This window comes from Dendropsophus ebraccatus, chromosome 2, assembly GCF_027789765.1.
Source record: "Dendropsophus ebraccatus isolate aDenEbr1 chromosome 2, aDenEbr1.pat, whole genome shotgun sequence".
Lineage (NCBI taxonomy): Eukaryota > Metazoa > Chordata > Amphibia > Anura > Hylidae > Dendropsophus > Dendropsophus ebraccatus.
The window spans coordinates 70,095,039-70,119,935 of record NC_091455.1 but is presented as its reverse complement, the minus strand read 5'-3'; the positions used below and the strand labels follow the sequence as shown (position 1 = coordinate 70,119,935).

Below are 24,897 nucleotides of genomic sequence, written 5' to 3'. Positions count from 1 at the left end.
TGCCAGCTGCGGAATGCACAAAGGGTTATCCTTCGCCATTCCGCAGTATGCACCTACCCTAAATCTGTAAGAGTACCCTGAGGTACTGTCACAGAGTTTGTAGAATTTCACGCCATACCGTCATCTCTTCATGGGACGGTACTGCGGAAAAGACGTGTCTGGGGGGTAGCGTACGCTACGCTACCCCCCAGACACGTCACTGGATGATGAGGACGATGAGGATGAATGGAGGAAGGAACGAACCCCCCCATTCATCCTCACTGGCTGTTTCGGTGTCGGAGGCAATAATACCATAGGCGTCCGACGCCGAAAACACCCTGGGGGCCATCTTTATACGGGGACTAGTATATGGGGTATGTAAATGTTTATTGTAAAACTTTATTTCATGTAGTGTAGTGTAATGTAGTGTTTTTTAAGTTTTTTTTGACAGTAAGAAAATAATATCCCTACGCCAACAAAGGAGCTGCTGATAAATGCCGCACTTATGTGCGGCACTTATCAGCAGACAGTGGCGGTAGGATATAGGGGGGAAAAAACGCTTCTACGCCAAAAAGGAGGAGTTGCTGATCAGCGGCGCACTAACGTGCGATGGTGATCAGTACTCAGCGGCGTTAGGGCGCAAAAAAAGAAAAAAAAAATTTGAAAAAAAAAAAAAATCTTTTTAACCCAAAGCAACTGATCAGTGAATGATATTCACTGATCAGCCGCTAGGGGGCAGTAGAGAGAAGATTGCCGGAGATTGCCGAACCCGAAGACCCGAGTGTTTCCGAAGATTTCCGATGCTGGACGAACGAACCCGGAAGTGACGCGAAGAAGACGCGAGGACGGCGCGAGGACGGCGCGGACCGCAGATCTTCGCTCCGGACGACCAGATCAGGTGAGTATGGTACACCTGCACCACACACACCTGTTCTGCACCTCTCAGCTACCTAGCTGAGGGGTGCAGAACTCGGCAATACTGTTTTTTTACAGTATGATCGCCGTGATGGGCCGGCCGGTACTGGCCGGCCTATCACGGCGATCGTGGGGGTGGCATCGGCGCCACCTTTGTTGGGGACACTAATGGCGATTGGTGCTATCTCAGACAGCACCAATCGCCATTGCTTTCCGGGCCACCGGGTCACCGATGACCCGGAAAGCTGTTTTCAGCTGCTATATGCTGATCTGTATTGATCAGCATATAGCAGCGATCGTCAGCACGGGAGGGGTTAATCACCCCCCGTGCCGTCGAGCAGAGATGGCCTGCTATACATTATAGCAGGCCATCTTCCCCGACCGCTGTGAACACACAGCGATCGGGGAAACATCGGGTGTATGTATACGCCCGTTTGCGTTAAAGCCCACCCTGCGGGGGCGTATACGTACGCCCGATGTCGTTAAGGGGTTAATAACAAGCAGAGGACAGCATATTGCAGAGCAGCGAGTTGTTAGGAATCCCATAGGCTATGACACATAGGGAATTTATTTGAACCGTCAATAGAAATTTAAAGTGTCACTGTGGTTTTTCTTTTGTTTTTTTGTATTTGGCTTTTATAAGGCAAATACAGTGGGGGGAAAAGTATTTAGTCAGTCACCAATAGTGCAAGTTCCACCACTTAAAAAGATGAGAGAGGCCTGTAATTGACACCATATGTAGACCTCAACTATGGGAGACAAAATGAGAAAATCACATTGTCACATTTTGTAAGAATTTATTTGCAAATTACGGTGGAAAATAAGTATTTGTTGGCAATGACAGAGGTCAAACGTTTTCTGTAAGTTTTCACAAGGTTGGCACACACTGTTGTTGGTATGTTGGCCAATTCCTCCATGCAGATCTCCTCTAGAGCAGTGATGTTTTGGGGCTGTCGCTTGGCAACACGGACTTTCAACTCCCTCCAACGGTTTTCTATAGGGTTGAGATCTGGAGACTGGCTAGGCCACTCCAGGACCTTGAAATGCTTCTTACGAAGCCACTCCTTCGTTGCCCTGGTGGTGTGCTTTGGATCATTGTCATGTTGAAAGACCCAGCCACATTTCATCTTCAATGCCCTTGCTGATGGAAGGAGGTTTGCACTCAAAATCTCACAATACATGGCCCCATTCATTCTTTCATGTACCCAGATCAGTCGTCCTGGCCCCTTTGCAGAGAAACAGCCCCAAAGCATGATGTTTCCACCCCCATGCTTTACAGTAGGTATGGTGTTTGATGGATGCAACTCAGTATTCTTTTTCCTCCAAACACGACAAGTTGTGTTTCTAACAAACAGTTTCATTTCATCAGACCATAGGACATTCTCCCAATACTCTTCTGGATCATCCAAATGCTCTCTAGCAAACTTCAGACGGGCCCGGACATGTACTGGCTTAAGCAGTGGGACACGTCTGGCACTGCAGGATCTGAGTCCCCGGCGGCGTAGTGTGTTACTGATGGTAGGCTTTGTTACATTGGTCCCAGCTCTCTGCAGTTCATTCACTAGGTCCCCCGCGTGGTTCTGGGATTTTTGCTCACTGTTCTTGTGATCATTTTGACCCCACGGGGTGAGATTTTGTGTGGAGCCCCAGTTCGAGGGAGATTATCAGTGGTCTTGTATGTCTTCCATTTTCTAATTATTGCTCCCACAGTTGATTTCTTCACTCCAAGCTGGTTGCCTATTGCAGATTCAGTCTTCCTAGCCTGGTGGAGGGCTACAATTTTGTTTCTGGTGTCCTTTGACAGCTCTTTGGTCTTCACCATAGTGGAGTTTGGAGTCTGACAGTTTAAGGGTGTGAACAGGTGTCTTTTTATACTGATAACAAGTTTAAACAGGTGCCATTACTACAGGTTATGAGTGGAGGAAAGAGAAGACTCTTAAAGAAGAAGTTACAGGTCTGTGAGAGCCAGAAATCTTGATTGTTTGGAGGAGGAGGGAGATTAGTCATCAACAGAGAGCAGAGAACAAAGGATTACTCAGTGCGACCTGTGTGAAAGCCGGTATTCAGAGAAGTCAGTGCTGACCTCAGAGGAGATAGCCCAGTGATGTAGCTGTAAATTAACTGTTTGTTGTTCTGTTTTGGTGCCTTATCTCCCTCCACCCCTCCCCTCTCCATAGAAAACCATGAAGACAGGGGGGAGAGCTTCAAGCTGCTTTTTCAAGATAAAAATGCATTTTTCAGCTAATAAACCCAATTACAAAGTTTCTTAAAATCGCCTGTACTATTGATTTCTGGAAAAAAAAATTAAACGACAGTGACACTTTAATATCTATAACATGTAAATTACTGCCACCTTAGCAAAGTCTAGTTTTCTAAAACACCTGTATGAGAACAGAGCTGCAGTTACATCTAGTCAGATGAAAAATCTATTATAAGCTTTATGACCAGCTGAAACATGCAGCAATGTGCTTATGATGCATAGATTGGTTAAGGAAAGGAGTCGTTCCTTCTGCCCATGGTCTAAGCACTGAAGCTCCTGCAGCTATGTTAGTTAAGAACACAAAAGGTAAAAGCCCCTTTGATCTTACAGTCTCCAGTTATTAGACCTGCTTATGCTAGAAATCTCTTTGAAAAGTGAACCCTTGTTTTATGGCAGGTAATTGTAATATCTCTGAACTATCACATATACAGCACAATAAAACAAAGAGCAGCTAAGTCCCACTTCACACTGAAAACACATGCACACTCATCCAAGCTGAGTGTGCAAGAGCATGAAAGAGTTAGGAGAAATAGAGTAATAGGCTATTCTGAGTATCAGGGTACACTTGTCTGAGTAGTGAAGAATTATTTTCAACTATTATTTTCAAATCAACTGATCTATCTAATGTAATCTACATCTCATTTATATAGGTGACTCATCTCATTTATCTCATCTCATTTATCTCATCTCATTTATATAGGCCACGCCATAAAAATTATGGTAAATGATGGTCGTCATTTACCAGCAAATAAAGGCTATTATTTTTAAACAAAGGCCATTAATATACATATTATATATTAATATATATATGCTTGAGAGGATGATGGCAGAGGGACACTAAGGGACACAGGGCACTGGAGGGACACTGAGCATCCCTCTGCCATCATCCTCTCCAGCAGCTGCAACCCGCACAGCTCTAGGAGTCAGGTCGTGACATCACCATTTTATCCAGGAAGTGAAGCCTTGATGCAGTAGTAAGTGCAGGGAAAAAAGCACTTTATAAGCATTTCTTGTAATAAGTGTATATTGGTGATTTGTATAATTTTTGGGGGGGCAATACAATACTTTAATAAAAATTTTCGCCAGACTTCTCCTTTAAGTCCACCTGTTCCTACAGTCTTGCTCTTTTTTAACATGTATTTTACCAGAAATGACTACTGGATAGCTTTGGGTACATATGCCAATAAAGTTGGAGAGAGTACACCTTACCTCATTAATATGAAATGAAGCCAGGTGTACTGTCCACACTTTCTTTAGTGCTGCTGGGTATGAGTCTGGGAGTCCAGTCAACTACAACAAATAGTACAAAATGTAAGATGGTGGGAACAGAGGATTTACAAGCAGTTTGGGGACACTAATCGTGGTGTTATGGTGTTCAAAAATGGAGGGACTGGTTCCTATTAAGTACTGATGCATAGGATATGCCATGTAAGGCTAAAAGATTTAGATTCCACCCCTGGGACTCTCAACTACCCGGAGATGGTAGTTGGATGACCCCCCCCCCCCCCCCCCCCATTAACAGATTTCCAGTGACTACATAATCCATGGAGTTTACTGGAGAAAAGGCCACATTATACATGACCCTATTTATATGTATAGGAGTTATGGGAATAGCCGACTCTGCCCATAGACCTCAGAAGAGCGTTCGAATTGTATCCACAGCAATAAATCCACTGCCCCCTATGCCTGACATGGAGAACAACAGATCTTATTAGTTTGACTTTCACTGTGTCCTTTTATTGTGATAAATATAAGTAATGCCAGAGTCTAGCAGCCCCAGATGAATGATGGGAGTGAGTCTATACATTATGTAGGGAAGTCAGGAAAAATAGCTGCCAGATGAATGATTATCTGACCAACGTCTATCCTACATCAATGACAGTTTGGGTTTCAGTATTTCCAATCCTATTGTTTTCTGCGATATAAGCAGCACCGGACGTGTCTGGCCGCCGCTTATCTCCCCCCAGAGAAATAACATGGCTGTTCAGCAGAGCAGTCACAGTTCTGGATAGTATGGGATCAACGCCATCTTACCAATGATCAATGGGTTGACAACTATATTATGTTTATGGCCTGCTTTAATTGCATTTCTGCTCTGTCACCCTCTACAGGCCCCCAGACAGAGCAGCTTACTTATCACTGCAACCTTTGAAGACCCTCTAAGGAAATCCAAATCCTCTTTACATTCTTATTTGTCTTTGCAATTTTTTCCCCATGTTTTCCTCATCATATATATGATATAATATGGAACAATAGAAACAGATCTAGAACTCTGCTTTCCTTCGTGAAAATAGGGCAGCTGCAATAAAGTTTTTATTCGGCTTTTCCTGTGTATTGTAATGTGTGTTGGGTGTTGGGGAAATTGTCCGAGTCCCGCTCCGATGACTTCAGTGAGATTGTACTAGGAGTATGTTTATGAAGGATCTGCACGTAAGGCGATCCTCGACAGAAGTTCTGACAAGTTCATGTTCTCAAGACTTTTTGTTTCCTAAATCAAATGCAGGACAGATGTAATTTCCTGCCTTTAGTCATTTCCCCATCTTGACAGGCAGTCAGTGTGCTCAGATTGCATTTACAGTAGGTGGGATCCAGATATGTGCAGCTTCCTTCTGTGCTCCACTGACAAAAGGGAGGATTATTTATATTGTGCCGCTAGGCCAGGTGGCTTGGCTCACTGCAGAGTACATAGCATGGATTACCTACAGGGCAGCATCCCACCAGCCACCACAACACGGCCATTTTTACACGCTGTATGCCTGGGCGCTGGCTTTTGTGCAGAAATGCTTTGAGAAGTTGCCAGTGCATGTCCTATTCCCATAAGAAGACAATCTCTGGTGCTTTCCCAGAACACAAAAACTGATATTCCACACAGCGCAGCCACTTTCTAAAAATGCTAATTGTCTTTCAAAGGATAGATAGATATATGTAAAAGAGGTGTTATGGTTATATACACACAATGCTTATAAATAAATAAAAAAAAGTTCTATAACTTAATTATATGCTTTGTATTCCAATTTCTCACCGTTTTTTGGAAGGGGAATTCCATTTTTTCAACTGAGCTGTTAGAAATATGTTTTGCTTTTTTTTTTGTTTTACATCCATTAAATTAAACCAAGTGTCAACATATGTTTTTTTTTTTTTAAACTGGTCATAACAATACAATAATGATCGTGTTAATTATTTTAATGCCGATACTCATTTACACCCATTTTCTGTACTGTATGCGCACTGATGGCTAATTCCTAATAGACTTCGATAGAGAACATAATGCCATTTAAAAAAATAGGCATATTTTGATATTTTACTGTGTGTGAACATAGCCTGTGTGCAACACCAGACGCTATTTATTGATAATTAAAATAACATTCTGTCTTATCGAATCCCGGCCAGAGTGTATACACTCTGGCCAGGATTCCATGTGGCTGCATAGAAAACCAACATGTAAGTTTTGGGCAGCCGCTATTTACATTTTACATTGTCTGCTGTGCTATAAGTTCATCCACCGGCCTGCATGAACTTCACTGACAGCAGCCGTTCAGTGACATGGCCACGTCACAGAACGTCCACTGTTATACACTGTGTAAATACACTGTGCCTTAAAGTGAATGGATCACCTACATTACTTCTTATTTACTGATTACAGCCAGATACTGATATATGTTAGTTTTCTCTAATATGTTACTCATTTGGATTGTACATGATTTTTTAGTTTTATTTTTGGTTCAATATTATGGGGGCACCCATCTTGCCTGAACTGGATTAGATAGGAATTTGAGATAATGCTTTACAATAAGCTCCATGGACACAGGCACAAAACACTAGTGGCATCCTATTTGTTCCATGGGAAAGTCTTCAAAGCATGCTATGTGACCTGCACAGTGGTCATTGTGTGGGGGAGTCTGAGCTGCTGTGATATAAAAAAAATTTGTATAATCATCATAAAAACATAGAAATCTTGATGTAAGCAATAAGTCATTTTCCGATAACACATTGCCTTCTGCAATGTTCAATTCCAGTGCTCTGCTGTAGTGAAGGCAGAACTGAAGCCATCACAGAACCGATGCATTTCATCTAATGAAGGCAGGACAGTGTGGGGGAGGGAGTAGGAGGCATGCTGAGGCTCAGCACAGCCTCTTTGAGACATGAGCTCTGAGCATGATCTAGAGCTGACTAATTCACTTTAATCCACATTTTAGGGAAATTTCTAAGACCTCCTACTTTAGGCTGGGTTCACACTATGTATATTTGAGGCTGTATTTGGTCCTCATGTCAGGTCCTCATAGCAACCAAAACCAGGAGTGGATTGAAAACACAGAAAGGATCTGTTCACACAATGTTGAAATTGAGTGGATGGCCGCCATATAACAGTAAATAACGGCCATTATTTCAATACCACAGCCGTTGTTTTAAAATAACAGCAAATATTTGCCATTAAATGATGGCCATCCACTCAATTTCACCATTGTGTGAACAGATCCTTTCTGTGTTTTCAATCCACTCCTGGTTTTGGTTGCTATACAGCCTCACAAATACAGCCTCAAATATACATAGTGTGAACCCAGCCTTAAAGTGCATTTTAATAAACCCCACCTCTTTGGGATCTGTCCCATAAAAAGTAATAGATGTTTAGGGTGTATATATGAAGGCATGCTTATATAGAGTTAACAATAGTTGGTGTATTGCATTATAGTCATCTGTACATACTTGATGAGACAGTGACTGCTTCCAGTACAGCAGTTTGTCAGATTTGTAGAGGTGAGTTTATTCCTTGGTATTGTTCTACACAGGATATCACAATGTATTATGGATACAATGGATTTTTTATAGGATTGCCAGTAAACTTACAACATTATGTGAGTTATTACAGTGCAGAAAGGAAGTTATTAAATGGCACGTTCTGCTATATCACTGTATTATATTATGGTAAAATGGGATTCCTCTTGAATAATAATCAGAACACTTACACACCTGTTGTATCCATAATATCCGCATGCATACTGATACTGTATATGATTTGTTTGGTTGTAAAACCAATAAACGTACGTATCCAAATGTTCTTCAGAACTTTGTATTTACTGTACACAATGTAGCCTTATTAGTCATTTCCTCATATGCCTTTTCAGTTACAATCAGAAGTGAACTGGAAACACTCAACCATTAAGTTATAAAGCAAACAATGCTTCATAGATTAGTGCATGAGCAATTTAACAAAGAAGGGGTAGGGCTTAATGATTAACACTGGGATTGTTCAGTAGAATGTTTATAATCTATGTTGTTTTATATACCACAGATTGCAGCTGTAAATGTTTAGCATTAAATATGCTACAAAAGTAACACCTGCTTTTATGCCTATCACTATCAATCTCTAACTGTAAATATTAGACACGTATGCTGCCCCTAGTGGTTTGGTTTGGTTCTGCTTCCAACACCTTGATCTTTGGACCTTTTTGGCCTCAGCTCGTTTCTGGCTTTATAAATCCATGCATTTGTTTATTTATTTATGTTAAAGCTCAAGAATTTTTTTTGCCCTTACATAATATTTTGCATTATTTTAGTATTGTGGCTATGACAAATACATGCAGTTCTAAGTTTTATTAACCAAAATGTCTTCGCTTTGTACTATTGCAGCTGAGTTCCATTAAAGGGGTACTTCAGCAAAAAAAACTGGTGTAAGAAAGCTATACAGCTTCCAGTCTTCTAGTACTTAAGAGCTGCTGTATGTCCTGCAGGAAGTGGTGTATTCTTTCCAGTCTGACAGTGCTCTCTGCTGCCACCTCTGTCCGTGACAGGAACTGTCCAGAACAGGAGATGTTTCTATAGGGATTTGCTACTGCTTAGCACAGTAGCCAGAGGCAGCAGTAGAGAGAACTGTATCATACTGAAAAGACTTCCTGCAGGACATACATCAGCTGATAGGTAGTGGGAAACTTTTTCACCAGAGAACCCCTTTAAAGTGTCACTGTCGTTATAGCTTTCAAAATCTAAATCAACAGTAGATGTGAATTAAAGCAAGTTTGCAATATACATTCATTATTTTTTTGTTGTTGTTATCATGCTGTAAAACAAAGCTGTACTTACTAGAAATCCAGGTCCAGTCTCCTGAAGGCAGATTTTCTGACTTGTGCTGGTTGTAAAACAGACTAAACAGGAATGCCGGCCAGTACAGAGAGTCACGGCTCAATATGTCCGTCAATCACATGACTGCCTTCTCTCTGTGAGTGCTCAGATGGCCTAGGATACACAGGACTTCCTGTTCACTGACTGTTTCCTGTTTCTTGGGGAAAAAAAGAGTCAGAAAACAGGAAGTGCTGTATTTTAAATTATAACTAAAAAAAAAATTATGAATTTAAATTGCAAACTTTCTTTATATCACATCTACTGCTGATTTAGATTTTGAAAGTTATACCGACAGTGACACTTTAAAGTGAATGGAGTTGAGCTGTAATACCACATACGACCTGAGGACAGATGTGGTGCTGTTTTTAGAGGAAAGCAGCCATGTTCTTCAATTCCTGGATACCACCTTTGAATATATATTTTTTTACTCTACTATAATAGTTAAGCTCGGCATATGCATAGAAAGGACAGTGACATAATAAAAAAAAAACCAAACTACATGACACATCTCTAAAGGAATGACTAGATAAAAGCTGTTTGAAGAATACAGCCTGTGTGCTGTGGAAGGACGTTGTGTAACCAGTTGCCAATAACATCATCTTAGTCATAGTATAACCGATAAGCTTATGCTTTTGTCTGCTGCCATATCAACTGGAGAGCTCTTAGGCAATAATCCACATGTGCTAGCTTCAGCTGTCAAACTTCTTGGTCCTCTGCCAGATCCAGCAACCGCCAACTGTAAGAGAAGAAACAAAGAAAAGCACATGTTGATATAAGAATTAGAAAATGTTTCCCTCAAACACACCCATCCTTACAGAGCGACGGTTATTCTTGTGAAAGAAAGAATCCTGCTGATCTTCCCCAGATAAGGGGATACAACAGATGGCTTCATTCACATAGCAAACTGATAGCAATGCGAGTTATGAGAGGGAGTCTTATTACTCTCTGCATCTAGCTGCTGGTTCCATGTATGCAGTGACTTCAGTTTGCTGTATTTCCTGAGAACGTTGAAGGGCATACAGACATATCTCAAGGCCTATTGTCAAGCTACAACTTCTAGCATTTCCTATAGCCCACAGCTGACTGAACATGCAAGGTGTTTGTAGTCTCAGCTGGAGAGTCGCAGGTTGCACACCGCTGCACAAAGAGGAGCAACAAAAACATTACTGACAGCTTAAAGGGTTTCTAGCCTTATAAAACTTTCTAATATATTTTGTGCTTGTCAATTTCTCGCCATTTGAAAAATCCCTGATTGATGTTAACCGAGGCAGTGGGGCCACCGTATCAGGCCTGCCAGGTGTAGGACACAGAATTAAGCAACTTTCTAAATAATCTGTCTTTGGTGTCTGTGTAAGTCATTCTTCTGGCTGTAAGAAAGATACCAGATGAAAGGAATCCATCAGCGAGCTGTGTGTTTGATGGGCTGTCTGCACTCCCCCTCTCTCAGTGTTAGATTTGGCAGCAGGGAGGGGAAGGAGATTAGCACAGCAGACAGGGGTGTGTAGAGTTAGGCGAACATACATGGAGGGCAGCTCATACAGGCTGTAGATAGGGAGGAAAACGCACACTAGAGCAGGTTGTAAACGGTTTATTAGGAATCCTAGAGATGAATAAAAGAATGAAAATTGCAGACTCAAACTTAGTATGAAATGTTTAACTTAAAGGGGTATTCCACTCAAACATAACTTTTAAAATGTTGCTGCCCATGGCGAAACTAACAATTCATTCCATACTTGTTTTTATCTATTCAGCCTCCCTCCCCCAGTTCTCAGCTGCTGCTTTCTGCTGAAGACACAAAAAACTGTGCTTGAGTTATGCTTGAGTGGAATATCACATTAAAGTGTACCTATCATTTAAACAAACATCTGACATGTCATAGCAACATTTCAGAGGTTTGTATCGGTCCAAGTCCGGGTGCTGAGCCCCCCTGCTGATCAGTAAAATGAAGGGGACGCTACTGCATTCATCTGCCCCTTCATTCTAACGATTGGCAGGAGTCTCAGCACCTGGACCCTGACCGATACAAACCTCTGACAAGTCGCTATGACATGTCAGAAGTTTGTTTAAATGATAGGTACCCTTTAAGGTCCAACAAAGGGCTCTTTTGCACGGCCTGAACTGAGGCTGCAAACAAGTGCCGATCAGAGAGATCAGCACTCATTTGTAGAGCTTTAAGGGTGCCTTTACACAGAAAGATTTATCTGACAAATTTTTTAAGCCAAAGCCAGGAAGAGACTATAAACAGAGAACACGTCATAAAGGAAAGACTGAGATTTCTCCACTTTTCAAATCCATTCCTGGCTTTGGCTTCAAAAATCTGCTAGATAAATCTGTGTAAAGGCACCCTTATGGTGCATTTACACAGAAAGATTTATCTGACAGATTTTTTAAGCCAAAGCCAGGAATGGTTTTGAAAAGAGGATAGATCCCACTCTTTCCTTTTTCACCTGTTCCCTGTTTATAGTCTGTTCCTGGCTTTGGCTTCAAAGATCTGTCAGATAAATCGCTCTGTGTAAATGCACCATTACAAGGATCAATCAATTGCAAAGCCAGGCTGCATCCATGATGGGCCTATTAATATCATCATAGTTGGCTACACATTCCTGTTTACATGGGAAGATGTGCAGCCAAATAGCAATAATTTATACAGCTGCACATGCTACCAGACAATGAACAAACATTTTTTCATTCGTTGGCTGACTGCTGGCCCTTTGAATGGGTCAATTATCGGCAATGAGTGTTTTTGCCATTTGAGAATACACCTATGTAATAGGTACTTAATAGAGATGAGCGTGATTAGATGATGTTTTTCAGGCCTCCCTAGGGCTGCATCCAACTTTACCAGCCATCAGTATTCAAATGACGAGCAATCGACATTTGATCGCCACTTTTAGCTATGAATAATTTTAGGAATTTTACATATAACTAAAAAAAAGTGATAGGGTCATACTAAAAGTCACTATGACACTAAAATCTGAATAATATAAAAGCCCTTGAATAAGCTGTAAGCAGTAATAAGCTAAATATAGTTTCACAATGTAAATCACTATGAAATATTCACAATATGTAAATACACTATAAAATTAGAGGCAGGATTTGTTGGCGCTCTGCACATTCATTGGGAGAGTTGAGGACACTGCAGTCTAAAGTGAATGAAAACTCAATTAAGTCATCAGTCCCCAGAACAAGTGACAAGTTACATGACAGCAGTGTTCAGGATATCAGGTCTGGTGTCCTCAGCTAACACGTGGCGATTGCTACATCAGTTCTGCTTTGTTTTGACAGTGTCTGGGTTGGTCATTGTTATTATCAGAGGTGTGTAAAACACTGTACCGCAAGATTATGCACAGTGCTGCTTTTTTTTTTTTTTTTTTTTTGCACTGCCAATTTGCACCAGCATAGGATCCTATACCTTTTTTTAGTGACAGTTCATTGCTAACTAATACAACTGTATAGCCATACAGCTGCAAGTACCTGGCCTCTGTATCAAACCATCTGCTTCATCTCCCAATCTGCTGTCCTATCTGCTACTGATCTCCATGTTTTTTTAATATGTAATTCTAAGTTCCCCCCTCAAGGGTGTGCTCAAACAGTTCCTGACTATTGGAATCCCTAATTATACCTGGCGTCATTACTATACCAGACCGTCCTCTGAAAACTGGTAAACATTACCGCAATGTCAGGTCCTGTTTAGACATTTAGCTGGTATATACTGTATGTGATTCAGACTGCGATTTCAGATGTGGATATCAGGATGAATTTAGAAATAAAAAAAACAGTTTCTCAAAAATACAAAAGCATAAAAACTGCACTGTCTGAACAAGACATTTTAGGCTAAGCTCCACCTGAAACATTTAAGTTTTGAAGCCTTTCTACAGAAGCTGACATCTTTTGCTTATACTTTTCCCTCAACTTAGCATTTACTCCTGACTATAACTAAACATAAAGGCTGAAAAACAGCACTGTGTACACTGTATAACAATGAAAACATATACCGTGTTTCCCCGATAGTAAGACACCCCCGAAAGTAAGACATAGTTGGACTTTCGGGGGCTGGGCTAAAGTAAGACATACCCCGAATGTAAGACATAGTACATAGGGCGGTATTTTTGTACTTTTATGTCCCTGCGCCCGTCCTGTCAGAGGCTCGCACGCGCGCGCACACACACACACGCGCGGCCCGGCACGAGCGCTGCACGTCATGTGCAGGGACGCCGGTATTGGTGCGGGAGCTGAAGGAGCAGCAGGGCCCAGGTGACTGCCCGCACCGCCCCCGTCTGGTCCAAGCGACCTTCCCCCCACCCCCCGTGCGCGCACCTGTCCGCCCTCTCTGAGGCCCCGTCCTGCCGCACCGTCCATGCGCCCACCACCCGTCCGGTCCGGCGTCCCTGCTCACTGAGGGGAGTACAGGACAGCCGCCCTCACGTGCTGCTGCTCCTCCAGCTCTGACATGGCCGCCTCCCTGCACACACAGGACAACGTGTGACAGCTGACCTGTCATCTCATCCCCTCAGTAACAGTACAGGATAGGAGGAATAATGGGCTGCAGCAGGCGGGATAACTTATAGCTGTGTGTGTTATCCTGCCAGCTGCAGCACATCCATTCCTCCTATGTTACAGTCCTGCACTGTTACTGAGGGGACTACAGTCATACACCCCTGTCCGCCCCCCTATACAGTCATACACCCCTGTTTCCCCCCCCTATACAGTCATACACCCCTGTCCGCCCCCCTATACAGTCATACACCCCTGTCTCCCCCCCCTATACAGTCATACACCCCTGTCTCCCCCCCCTATACAGTCATACACCCCTGTCCAATATAAGACATACCCCAAAAGTAAGACATAGTGGGACTTTTGGGAGTAAAAAGAACGTAAGACACTGTCTTACTTTCGGGGAAACACGGTATATAAGAATTCCTTTAAAAAAAAATCGCTAAGCAGCAGAAGCTTTGCAATAGTATTCTCCTGCAGAATAGCTGGGTTAGGCTAGGGCTATGAGGCAACATTTGTCACACCACACAAAGACCACGTAGCATCACACCTAATGTTAGTGAATGGTGTCATTGTGACTGCTCCACTGTAACGTGACAGTCATAAAAAAATTATTCATGATGAATGAAGCCCCACAGAATATTTTGGTCGAGTGACTTGGCTGGGACTCGCTGTTGTCATGTTGTATGCTGTAGGTACAGTGTTTTTTGAGCCTGAGATGTATAGCTATTTTGTGGAAATGCTACGAAACTGCATAAAAATGCATGAAGCAGAAAATACTGCCAACAGTGAAGAATTATGCCTGGAAAAAAAGTATGCGTGAAAGAGAACTTAAAAGAAAATATCTCCAAAGATGGAGTTACTTCCAGAATAGTTTGTATACAAAGGTCACTAAGGATGTGCTGTATGTATCCATAAGCCTGTCTCATGACAATGACCTATCTCCTACTAGCAGCCATTTCTTTATCAGCCTCCGTGTACCTATTCATTTATAAAAAATAAAAAAATAATTACATTCCCAATCTATATGATTGCACAATAAAGCACTGCGCTGCGTCTACCCGGTGCTACAATGCATATATAGTAGATTGTTGTCTCTGGTCCTGGATACTTTTAGCACGCTCTTTGAAGCCGAGTCCCTTCACTATGCTTAATCACCCAAGAAGTTTGAATACAACCCACCAATAGTCTTGTAAGAATGCGTCTTTTGAAGTAACCGTGACGACTTCTCTCACTCCCACAGAGGCAGCGAGAAACCACCAGACTTATTCATCCAAGCAGACTGGATTCCTCCTGTTAATATTTGATAGCAAACGTTTGATTTCCTACCATAAAGAATGAACGTGGAGAACCAAAAAGTTACATTTGAAGGCCTAGAAAATCTGTATTCAGCCGAGTCTTTGAAAATCCATATAGAAAGAATATAGCTGCAAACAGTGTATGGCTCACTCTGCTCAGCCTGCTGTGAAGAAATATCCCTCCTGTTCTGGACTATTCAGGCTGTATTTATTTGAAAGGGGATTAAGTCCTAGGGTGCCCTGACAGGAAACGTCATGTGATTAAGAAGAGGGCTCAGCCACAGCTTAGGCAAACTGTAAGCACAGGGAGGAAATGATTTCTGCTCCACTTCATGCATTTTGGGTGAGTTATAACCATAGGGTCATTCCATTCAACCTCGAGAGCCAAGGCTGTTCCACTTTAAAGAAAATTGCTTTATAAATTACTCGAATAAGGTACACACATGTATAATTCAGGGAAGAAGACATTGTGAGGGAGAATTAATAATTCTGGCATACCTGTGGGAGGAAGCTTGGTGAGACCAGAAGGCCACATCCCCCTTCGTACCGAGAAAAGTGTCTTCTACATTGACGCATATGTTATTGATTCTAATGCAGTGATGTCAGTAAGCCTACGGTGCGTACCCCAATAGTTCTCCCTCGGTGAAAAAAGAACAATAAATTCATTTAAATAAGGGATGGGAAACTTTTGGTCCTCCTGCAAAACTACAATTCTCATCTTGCCTGGACAGCAAAAGTTAAAGCTTTGGCTGTCCAGGCATGATGGGAATTATAGTTTTGCAACAGCTGGAGGGCCGAAGGTTTCCCATCCCTGATTTAAAGGGTACCTGTCACAAAGTTGATAAAGACATGCAGACGCAGCTGCCGCTGGAAGTTCTAGTTGCCTTGGATGCATCCCATGTTGGCCAGGTTTCATATACGTGCCCCATTTTAATCAATTGGGCCCCAAGGTTTTCCCCCAAAAGCCATTAACAAACAGGGTAAACGTGGTTTCTGTTGCTTGTGCACTGGCCACTGTGTATGGCCTTGCCCTAAAACAAATTTTGGGGTTTCCTAAGTGTCCTTTCAGTATCAGTCTTCAGTTGCCAAGATCCAATCACTGAGATTGGGGCTTGTTCGCAGGGCCTTAACATGGCACAACTAATAGAGTGGATGGACGTTTAGAATATGTTTGTCTTTTGTCTGGGTTTTCTGACAGGATAAGCACATTTTTACATAAATTATACAATTTAGAATAACTTGGAATGATCATGTGGGTAAGTTATACGGATTTGTAAATTACTTCTATGTAAAAGAAAAAAAAAGAAAAACTTCCTATACGCATCAGCTGCTCTATGTTCACAAGGAAGGGATGTAGTTATTTCCAATTCCACTTGGTGCTCTCTACTGTCACCTCTGTCTGTGCCAGTAACGGTCCAGAGCAGAAGAGGTTTGCTGTGGAGTTTTGCTTTTGGGACATATGGACAGTATGCTCTATTAGTACCTGTGGAAATGGACACATACAATTTAGTCTGCTGGCATACCATGTATTGTTTGGGGGGGGGAAATGTACAGTAATATCCCTGTATGGGTTTAAAAAAAAGTAGCAGCATTATGTAAAAACTAAATATGTCTAATGAAAGTGGAATAGGCACATAAATTATTTGGTGATTTTTAACAAAAAAATTCAAAAGGGTGTGATATGGCAGTTTTCATTGTGAAGCACTATAGTCGTCCTCCCTTCAGACTGAATATCCTTAGGTCATGTTCACACAGTGTGGCTTTTAAAGGATTTTTTTTACTTTAGCTAATTGCAGTCTAACAGTTACTCTCCTGTCTTATTGCTTTGCTTAGAGAACTACTTAGACTTGTCCATAAAAAATACAGATAAGACTATTGTCGATATACTGTATGGTTTAAGTGCTCGGTGCTTATAAATATTCCTGTGTAACTTACTCTATTGTGTACAAATTGCTCATCCTGAAGTCTACAAGACACTTGGCATGCAGCGACATGTGAACATAGCTCTCTTTTGTTCTCGCTATGAAACATGTAGATGTTTATTTGAAGTAGGTTTCTCATTTGCTTGGATGTTGAATATTTGACCAGTGTTGTTGAATTAATTGCAGGCCCCTCTGGCAGCGAGTTGTAATACAATGGTAAAACAAGAGCAAACACACAAGCATTCAGCTCTCCTTTTATAGGAGATGTCCCATGCAAGCGGACTGAAAGCACACCTTGTACCTTTTATGATTCATGAGTCATCTGGAGCTGGGGAATGACAGTGACAGCATGTCTGTGCCTGACATAAGCTATAAAGGAGCCTGTCTGTAGCTTCCATTACTATACTCTGAGGCATACATCCCTCTCACACTTTGCTTATGATTACGAATCAGTAAAACAATTCTGCAACTGATTTCAGCAATTGTAGATTCTTTTCATTATGGCATTATGGCAAAGTTCCTGGTATCTATTTTTCATGTTTTTATCTATCAGAATTAGGGTTAAGAAAATTGTACCTATGGGAACAAAAAATATAAACGTATTCTTCTTCCTTGTAGCTGAGGCTACACAACGACTTTGGTTGTGCAATACAAAGATTCCCATATAATGTTCATGAATAATAGCTGTGATGTGACGGTCCATCCTGGATGGATTATTGGTCGCAGGTTGCACAACGCTTTGCCACCATTGACCTCAATGTAATTCATATGCGAGTGCGACCTGCTTGTGATATATGTGTGTTTTTCTATGTTTTCTACAGCCAAATCTCAACTGTAATAAAAATGTAAGATAGCAATTTGCAGCCAAGTTGCCAAATTATTTTGCCTGTACCACTTAGATGTGATTGGCTGTCGCACAACCACAGTTATAGGCTATAGGCCTTATATGTGGCAGCATATACTGTAACAGAGCCATACAACCTTCAAGCTGTAATAAAGTGACCCCTACCTTGGATATCGAACAGAATCTAACAAAAATAATCCACTGCTCCTCTGGATTTCATATTACAGAGAAATTCTTCCCAAGAAACAGCACCTAAAGTAAACTATCTCCATGATATGGTGCCATAGTGAGGAATCGTATTGTGGCACAATAGCTGCCTACAGCTCTGTAGTACAGCGCTGCCATGTGCATTACACCTACTAGATGGAAACAAAACAAATGGTGTATTTTCTTAGGCTTTGTTGCCTACCATTAGCTCCCTGTTATGGCCACTGTATAAATTTGTGTATGATGCTAAAAGAGAGAAAAAAATAGAAAAAGAAAGGCCAGGGCCTACTATGGGAGATGGGAAGATGGTGCGTCTACCTATTATGATTGATATGATGGAAAGTAAGAGACATTATGAATAAGAAAGTTTCATATCAGTGGAAGAAAATGTGTAATTAATACCGTAATGTCATATCGGGCTTCTGATGTTGTAAGCGAGAGCAATTGATGGCAACACATCCTCAGTTTACCTTTGTCCTTTACACATCTTCTCTGAAGTAGTATTCATGTAACTCTGGATTTACAGCTGTCATTGGTAATGATAAGCTGGATAATGCCCTGTAATATAATATAATGTACACACAGGGAAGAAGAACAAAATTGTGAATTTATCTTTGTCTTATTTTTAGTATCTTCATGTATTACCACATATAAGAAGACACCTCCTCCAGTACCACCCAGGACAACAACAAAACCTTTCATCTCCATCACTGCTCAGAGTAGCACAGAATCTGCCCAAGATGCCTACATGGATGGACATGGACAAAGGGGGGATATGATTAGTCAGTCAGGGCTCAGTAATTCTACTGAGAGTCTGGACAGTATGAAAGCACTTACGGCCGCTATCGAAGCTGCCAATGCTCAGATTCATGGCCCAGCAAGCCAGCACATGGACAACACCATGACAGTAAACTCCACTTCTACAGTTTCCACCATCACTGCAGATGACAGGAAAAAGAATCAGTTCAGGAAAAACCTATCCATTGGAATACAGGTAATCCAGACATTACCCTACATATTGCATGGGGATTTGATTATTTGACCAGAAATACGGTTTTAAGTTTATCATACCTTAACTTGCTACGGTTTCCACTCTGTAGCAACCTAGGAACATGTTTTACAATTTTCAAGACTAAAAGAATCCATCAGATAATGAGGGGAGATCCGAAGCCACCAAAAAGTGGGGCGGTTTGCCATATCATATTCCTCCTCTCATTATGCTGAAAATTAAAGCAGTGACCTGATTGGTCCCTATAGACATCTACTCTACATAATTATTACAATGGTTTCGCTAAAATTGCTGTATTCCATTTATGGCTTCAGGTAGTCATCAGAACCTAAAACGATGAATATATTAATAGGACTGTGAATGTGGGACTATGATTAATCTAACATGTAGTCATATTATTCTGTATCTTTAACCCCTTACTGCTCCAGCAGCTTTTCCATGCAGTGACCTTTATATTATTGCTTCCATCCTTGTAAATGGCTGGTGTGAGGGCTTGTTTTTTGTTGGATTTTTCTGTGACAGCATTTTAGGGTACATACAAGTTATTTACAAACTTTTTATTAACAGTTTCTTAGCTGGATAAAAGTAGCATGACTGCAAATATATCTATATTGTGCAGGTTAGTATTATTATGCCAGTACTTAGATGTAGTTAGTAATAGTTTGTATGGTTTACTAAAACTTTATTTACATGTACAAAATATGTCAAAATGGGGATGTATTATTTTTGCAGGCCTTTAAGGAAAGGACACTTATATTTGCTCTTTAAGCTTGTAGGTCACTAGACAAATAAGTATAACATGGTAATATTCATTACTACAGGTACTGCAATACCTGCAAAGGAAACCCAAGGTGACAGTATACTGTCATCACCAATGCTTATGATAATAAAACAATAAACTGTTGGTGTGTCATGTTAGGAGCCAGAGTAACCATATAAAATATATATGCGCCCAATCAGGAGACCAATAGAACTGTCACTCAGTTCTGAGAAAAGGGGATAGAAAAGCACTCAAAGAGCAGAGCTCTGGGCACTTATCACAGAGGGCCCACCTCTGGGACACTAGCACTAGTGGAACCTAGAACATTAAAGTATACAAGTTAAACCACTGTAACCCAGGGTATGATCACACTCCTCTCCCCATTCTCCAAGTAGTGGGATAAGAATTCATAACAGATTCACTTTTCCTTTGTAACCTGAATTGAGGCAAATGATACCCAGCACCAGTAGCACTTCACAGAACTTTGAATAGTCAAATATATTATTAATGAGTTTGGTATTTGTGTGTTTTTCTTGCTTGTGCAAATATTTATCATTGTGCCCACACACTTCTAAACACACAGGTGTACAGGTAATGCTAGTAAGCGGCTTTACAATCGTAATAACTGCTTGATATTACTTTTTAGGTTGATGGGCCAGAAGAAGCCGCTACTGCAGAGCAGAGGGAGGCAGCCTACAGATATCAGTCAGTAGGAATCCAAGTGGAAGAAGAAAGAGCGTAAGGAATTATGATTATAGTTCATTTTATTATGCAGTATTAGGCTATGGTCACTCACTGCCTTATTTTGGCCATTTGACAGCCATCTTTTAAGACTTGCCGAACTGTTCCGGTTCAGCAATGTTCTCTGAAGCTGAGCGCTCAGTATTTGACTCCTGGTGCCTGTAGAAGTTGGATTCCGTCGTATGGAGTCCTAGAAAACATGGATACAGCCATAGGCCAAACAGTTTATCAAGTTCACTCAACACTATGGATAGATTGATACACTGAGATTTTTTTTCCAGCTATTTTTTTACATCTCTCCTACAGCCAGACGGTAGGGACAGCCAATGCTGGGCTGTATAACTAGAGGTATAACGCTAGTGTTCCTCTAGTGCAGGGATGGGGAACCTTTGGACCTCCAGCTGTTACAAAACTACAATTTCCATCTTGCCTGGACAGCCAAAGCTACACCTACATAAAGATATTCAAAAAAATAAAACCGGACCAAAGAGGCTACAAAAATGGTAGACGGTCTGAAGCATAAAACCTGGAAAGGCTTAAGGATCAGGAAAGACATAAGGATCTAAATCTGTATAGTCTGGAGGGAAGAAGGGAAAGGGGGGGAGACATGATCGAAAACCTTTAAATATGGTAAAGGACTACACTTCAAGACGGAAGTGTATTTAATAAAGAATGGAACACTAAAGCAATGGGCCACAATGTGAGGTTAGTTGTGGGGAAAGATCAGAAACAACATGAGAAAATATTTTACTAAAAAAGTAGTAGATACTTGAAACAAACTTCCAGCAGATGTGGTTGGTAAATCTACAGAAAATGAGATCTTTTAATGCCAAAAATCTTCTATGTTCCTATGTTTTTTGTTGCCATGAACTTCTTTGAATAGGCAGATATATATTCTTCTTATGAGGATAAAACAACAGAGTTTGGCTTAGTTTACAATTGCTGTGAATTATTTCAGTTCTTCTCTGGTTACTGTTCTGCTGACAGCAGGAAGTGGTATTTGCCCTGTCAACAAAAATGTGAGAAGTAATACTTCTGTTATCCTGTGCTTTATGACACACCGTCAGAGCCCTGCAGCCAGATACTGTACTGTGAGCATCACAGGTCGCTGTCAGTGACGGCTCCAGTCAGACATCCGCCAACAGACACATGAGCCTAGAAGATTTTTTTTTTTTATTTAGGCCCAGCCCCTAGCCCCTGCACACTATCCCCAGCACAGTCTCTCCAGCCCCAGCACACTATCCCCAGCACAGTCTCTCCAGCCCCAGCACACTATTCCCAGTACAGTCTCTCCAGCCCCAGCACACTATCCCCAGCACAGTCTCTCCAGCACAGTCTCTCCTGCCCCAGCATATTATTCCCAGCACAGTGTCTCCAGCCCCAGCAAACTATCCCCAGCACAGTCTCTCCAGCCCCAGCACAGTCTCTCCAGCCCCAGCACACTATCCCCAGCACAGTCTCTCCAGCCCCAGCACACTATCCCCAGCACAGTCTCACCAGCCCCAGCACACTATCCCCAGTACAGTCTCTCCAGCCCCAGCACACTATCCCCAGCACAGTGTCTCCAGCCCCAGCACAGTCTCTCCAGCCCCAGCACACTATCCCCAGCACAGTCTCTCCAGCCCCAGCACACTATCCCCAGCACAGTCTCTCCAGCCCCAGCACACTATTCCCAGTACAGTCTCTCCAGCCCCAGCACACTATCCCCAGCACAGTCTCTCCAGCCCCAGCACAGTCTCTCCAGCCCCAGCACACTATCCCCAGCACAGTCTCTCCAGCCCCAGCACAGTCTCTCCAGCCCCAGCACACTATCCCCAGCACAGTCTCTCCAGCCCCAGCACACTATCCCCAGCACAGTCTCTCCAGCCCCAGCACACTATCCCCAGCACAGTCTCTCCAGCCCCAGCACACTATCCCCAGCACAGTCTCTCCAGCCCCAGCACACTATCCCCAGCACAGTGTCTCCAGCCCCAGCACACTATCCCCAGCACAGTCTCTCCAGCCCCAGCACACTATCCCCAGCACAGTCTCTCCAGCCCCAGCACAGTTTCTCCAGCCCCCGCACACTATCCCCAGCACAGTCTCTCCAGCCCCAGCACAGTCTCTCCAGCCCCCGCACACTATCCCCAGCAAAGTGTCTCTAGCCCCAGCACAGTCTCTCCAGCCCCAGCAAACTATCCCCAGCACAGTCTCTCCAGCCCCAGCAAACTATCCCCAGCACAGTCTCTCCAGCCCCAGCACAGTCTCTCCAGCCCCCGCACACTATCCCCAGCACAGTCTCTCCAGCCCCAGCACAGTCTTTACAGCCCCAGCACAGTCTCTCCAGCCCCAGCAGGGGAAGTGGATAGTGCTACAGGGGCACAAAATCTAACATTTTTACTGTGAAGCGCAGTGCTAAAAAATGACCACGTAGCCTCAGCAGCCAATCAGCAATCAGCTAACATGTACAACATAAAGGAGGGATTTACGAAGACCAGCGTACTTGTATTTATATCAGGCCCGCCCCCTTTTCCCTGGCAGGAAACACTAAAAGGCGCACGCCTATTAGTTAATCTGGCCGTCCGGGCGCCTAAATCTGTGCCCGGCGTACAAAATCTACATCAGCTTCCAGCAGGTGTAGATTTTTATCATGATTTACGCCTGTGAGCAGGCGTAAATCATGCTAAATAAGGCAGGGAGGAGGCCACGCCTCCTCCCCGCCTTATCACGCCCCCGCAAGCTCCGCCAGCCTGCCTATCGGGCGAGTGAAGTGTACGGGAGGCGTACGCTAGGAAGAAGGGGCGAATCTGCACCTTTTCCCTGGCGTATGCCTGTGGCGTAAGCTTCGTAAATCCCCCCCCCCCCCCCCACAAAATGTACATCATGAAAGCAAGTATCTTATTGGCTGCTGTTTTGCATTTAAATGCACTGAATTCATTGTTAGGCTAAGTTCACACTACAGATAAATTCATTAAACAACGGCCGTAATTGCAGGTTTGCAACTACGGACGTTATTTATGAATTTACCTATAACATTCAATCCTGTGGAATCCCGTCCGGAGTACATACACTCTGTATACACTCTGGCCGGGATTCCTTGCGGCCGCACTGAAAACTGACATGTCAGTTTTGTGCAGCCGCTATTCATTGAATAGCGGCCGCACGAGATTGAGAGAGCAGACAGTGTAAAGTGCAGCTTCGGACTTAGTGCAGCTCTTTCCCGACTGACCACTAAGCTGTCAAGTGTAGTCAGGGCCGGACTGGGGAAGAAAAGCAGCCCTGGCACACAAACCCCACCAGCCCACATATAAATACCCCCCCACTGCAAAGTTCTACTATGTCACACTATTTTCTTACATATATAACGCCCAAAATTATCACAGAAGAAAAGTAAGTGTACACGACCAATATACTCACTAATACCGCCATACACTGACCATATAGCCACCAGATACAAATGCTGCAGAGTATTACACCCTGCAGACTATAGAAAAGAATATAGCAGTGATTTCATAGCCCCCTTCAGGGGCGTAGCTAATGTGTTCTGGGCCCTGGTGCGAGACGTCAACTTGTTCCCCCCTTTCACGGCCAAGTGATGCTACTGGTGTAATATATATATATATATATATATATATATATATATATATATATATACACACACTCACCGGCCACTTTATTAGGTACAGCTGTCCAACTGCACGTCACCACTTAAATTCTAATTAGCCAATCACATGGCGGCAACTCAGTGCATTTAGGCATGTAGACATGGTCAAGACAATCTCCTGCAGTTCAAACCGAGCATCAGTATGGGGAAGAAAGGTGATTTGAGGGCCTTTGAACGTGGCATGGTTGTTGGTACCAGAAGGGCTGGTCTGAGTATTTCAGAAACTGCTGATCTACTGGGATTTTCACGCACAACCATCTCTAGGGTTTACAGAGAATGGTCCGAAAAAGAAAAAACATCCAGTGAGCGGCAGTTCTGTGGGCGGAAATGCCTTGTGGATGCCAGAGGTCAGAGGAGAATGGGCAGACTGGTTCGAGCTGATAGAAAGGCAACAGTGACTCAAATAGCCAACCGTTACAACCAAGGTAGGCAGAAGAGCATCTCTGAACGCACAGTACGTCCAACTTTGAGGCAGATGGGCTACAGCAGCAGAAGACCACACCTGGGGCCACTCCTTTCAGCTAAGAACAGGAAACTGAGGCTACAATTTGCACAAGCTCATCGAAATTGGACAGTAGGAGATTGGAAAAACGTTGCCTGGTCTGATGAGTCTCGATTTCTGCTGCGACATTTGGATGGTAGGGTCAGAATTTGGCGTCAACAACATGAAAGCATGGATCCATCCTGCCTTGTATCAACGGTTCAGGC

General features: G+C 42.7%; 1 protein-coding gene across 3 annotated transcripts in view; it reads left to right on the top strand.

Moving 5' to 3' along the window:
* Positions 1 to 24,897, top strand: part of DLGAP1 (DLG associated protein 1) — a 172,098-nt gene that overhangs the window by 108,667 nt on the left and 38,534 nt on the right. For all 3 annotated transcript variants that reach the window (XM_069957736.1, XM_069957738.1, XM_069957737.1), the window contains exons 5-6: positions 18,666 to 19,030; positions 20,452 to 20,543. In XM_069957736.1, coding sequence (XP_069813837.1) covers positions 18,666 to 19,030; positions 20,452 to 20,543 — 457 coding nt within the window. The remainder of the gene's footprint in view (positions 1 to 18,665; positions 19,031 to 20,451; positions 20,544 to 24,897) is intronic.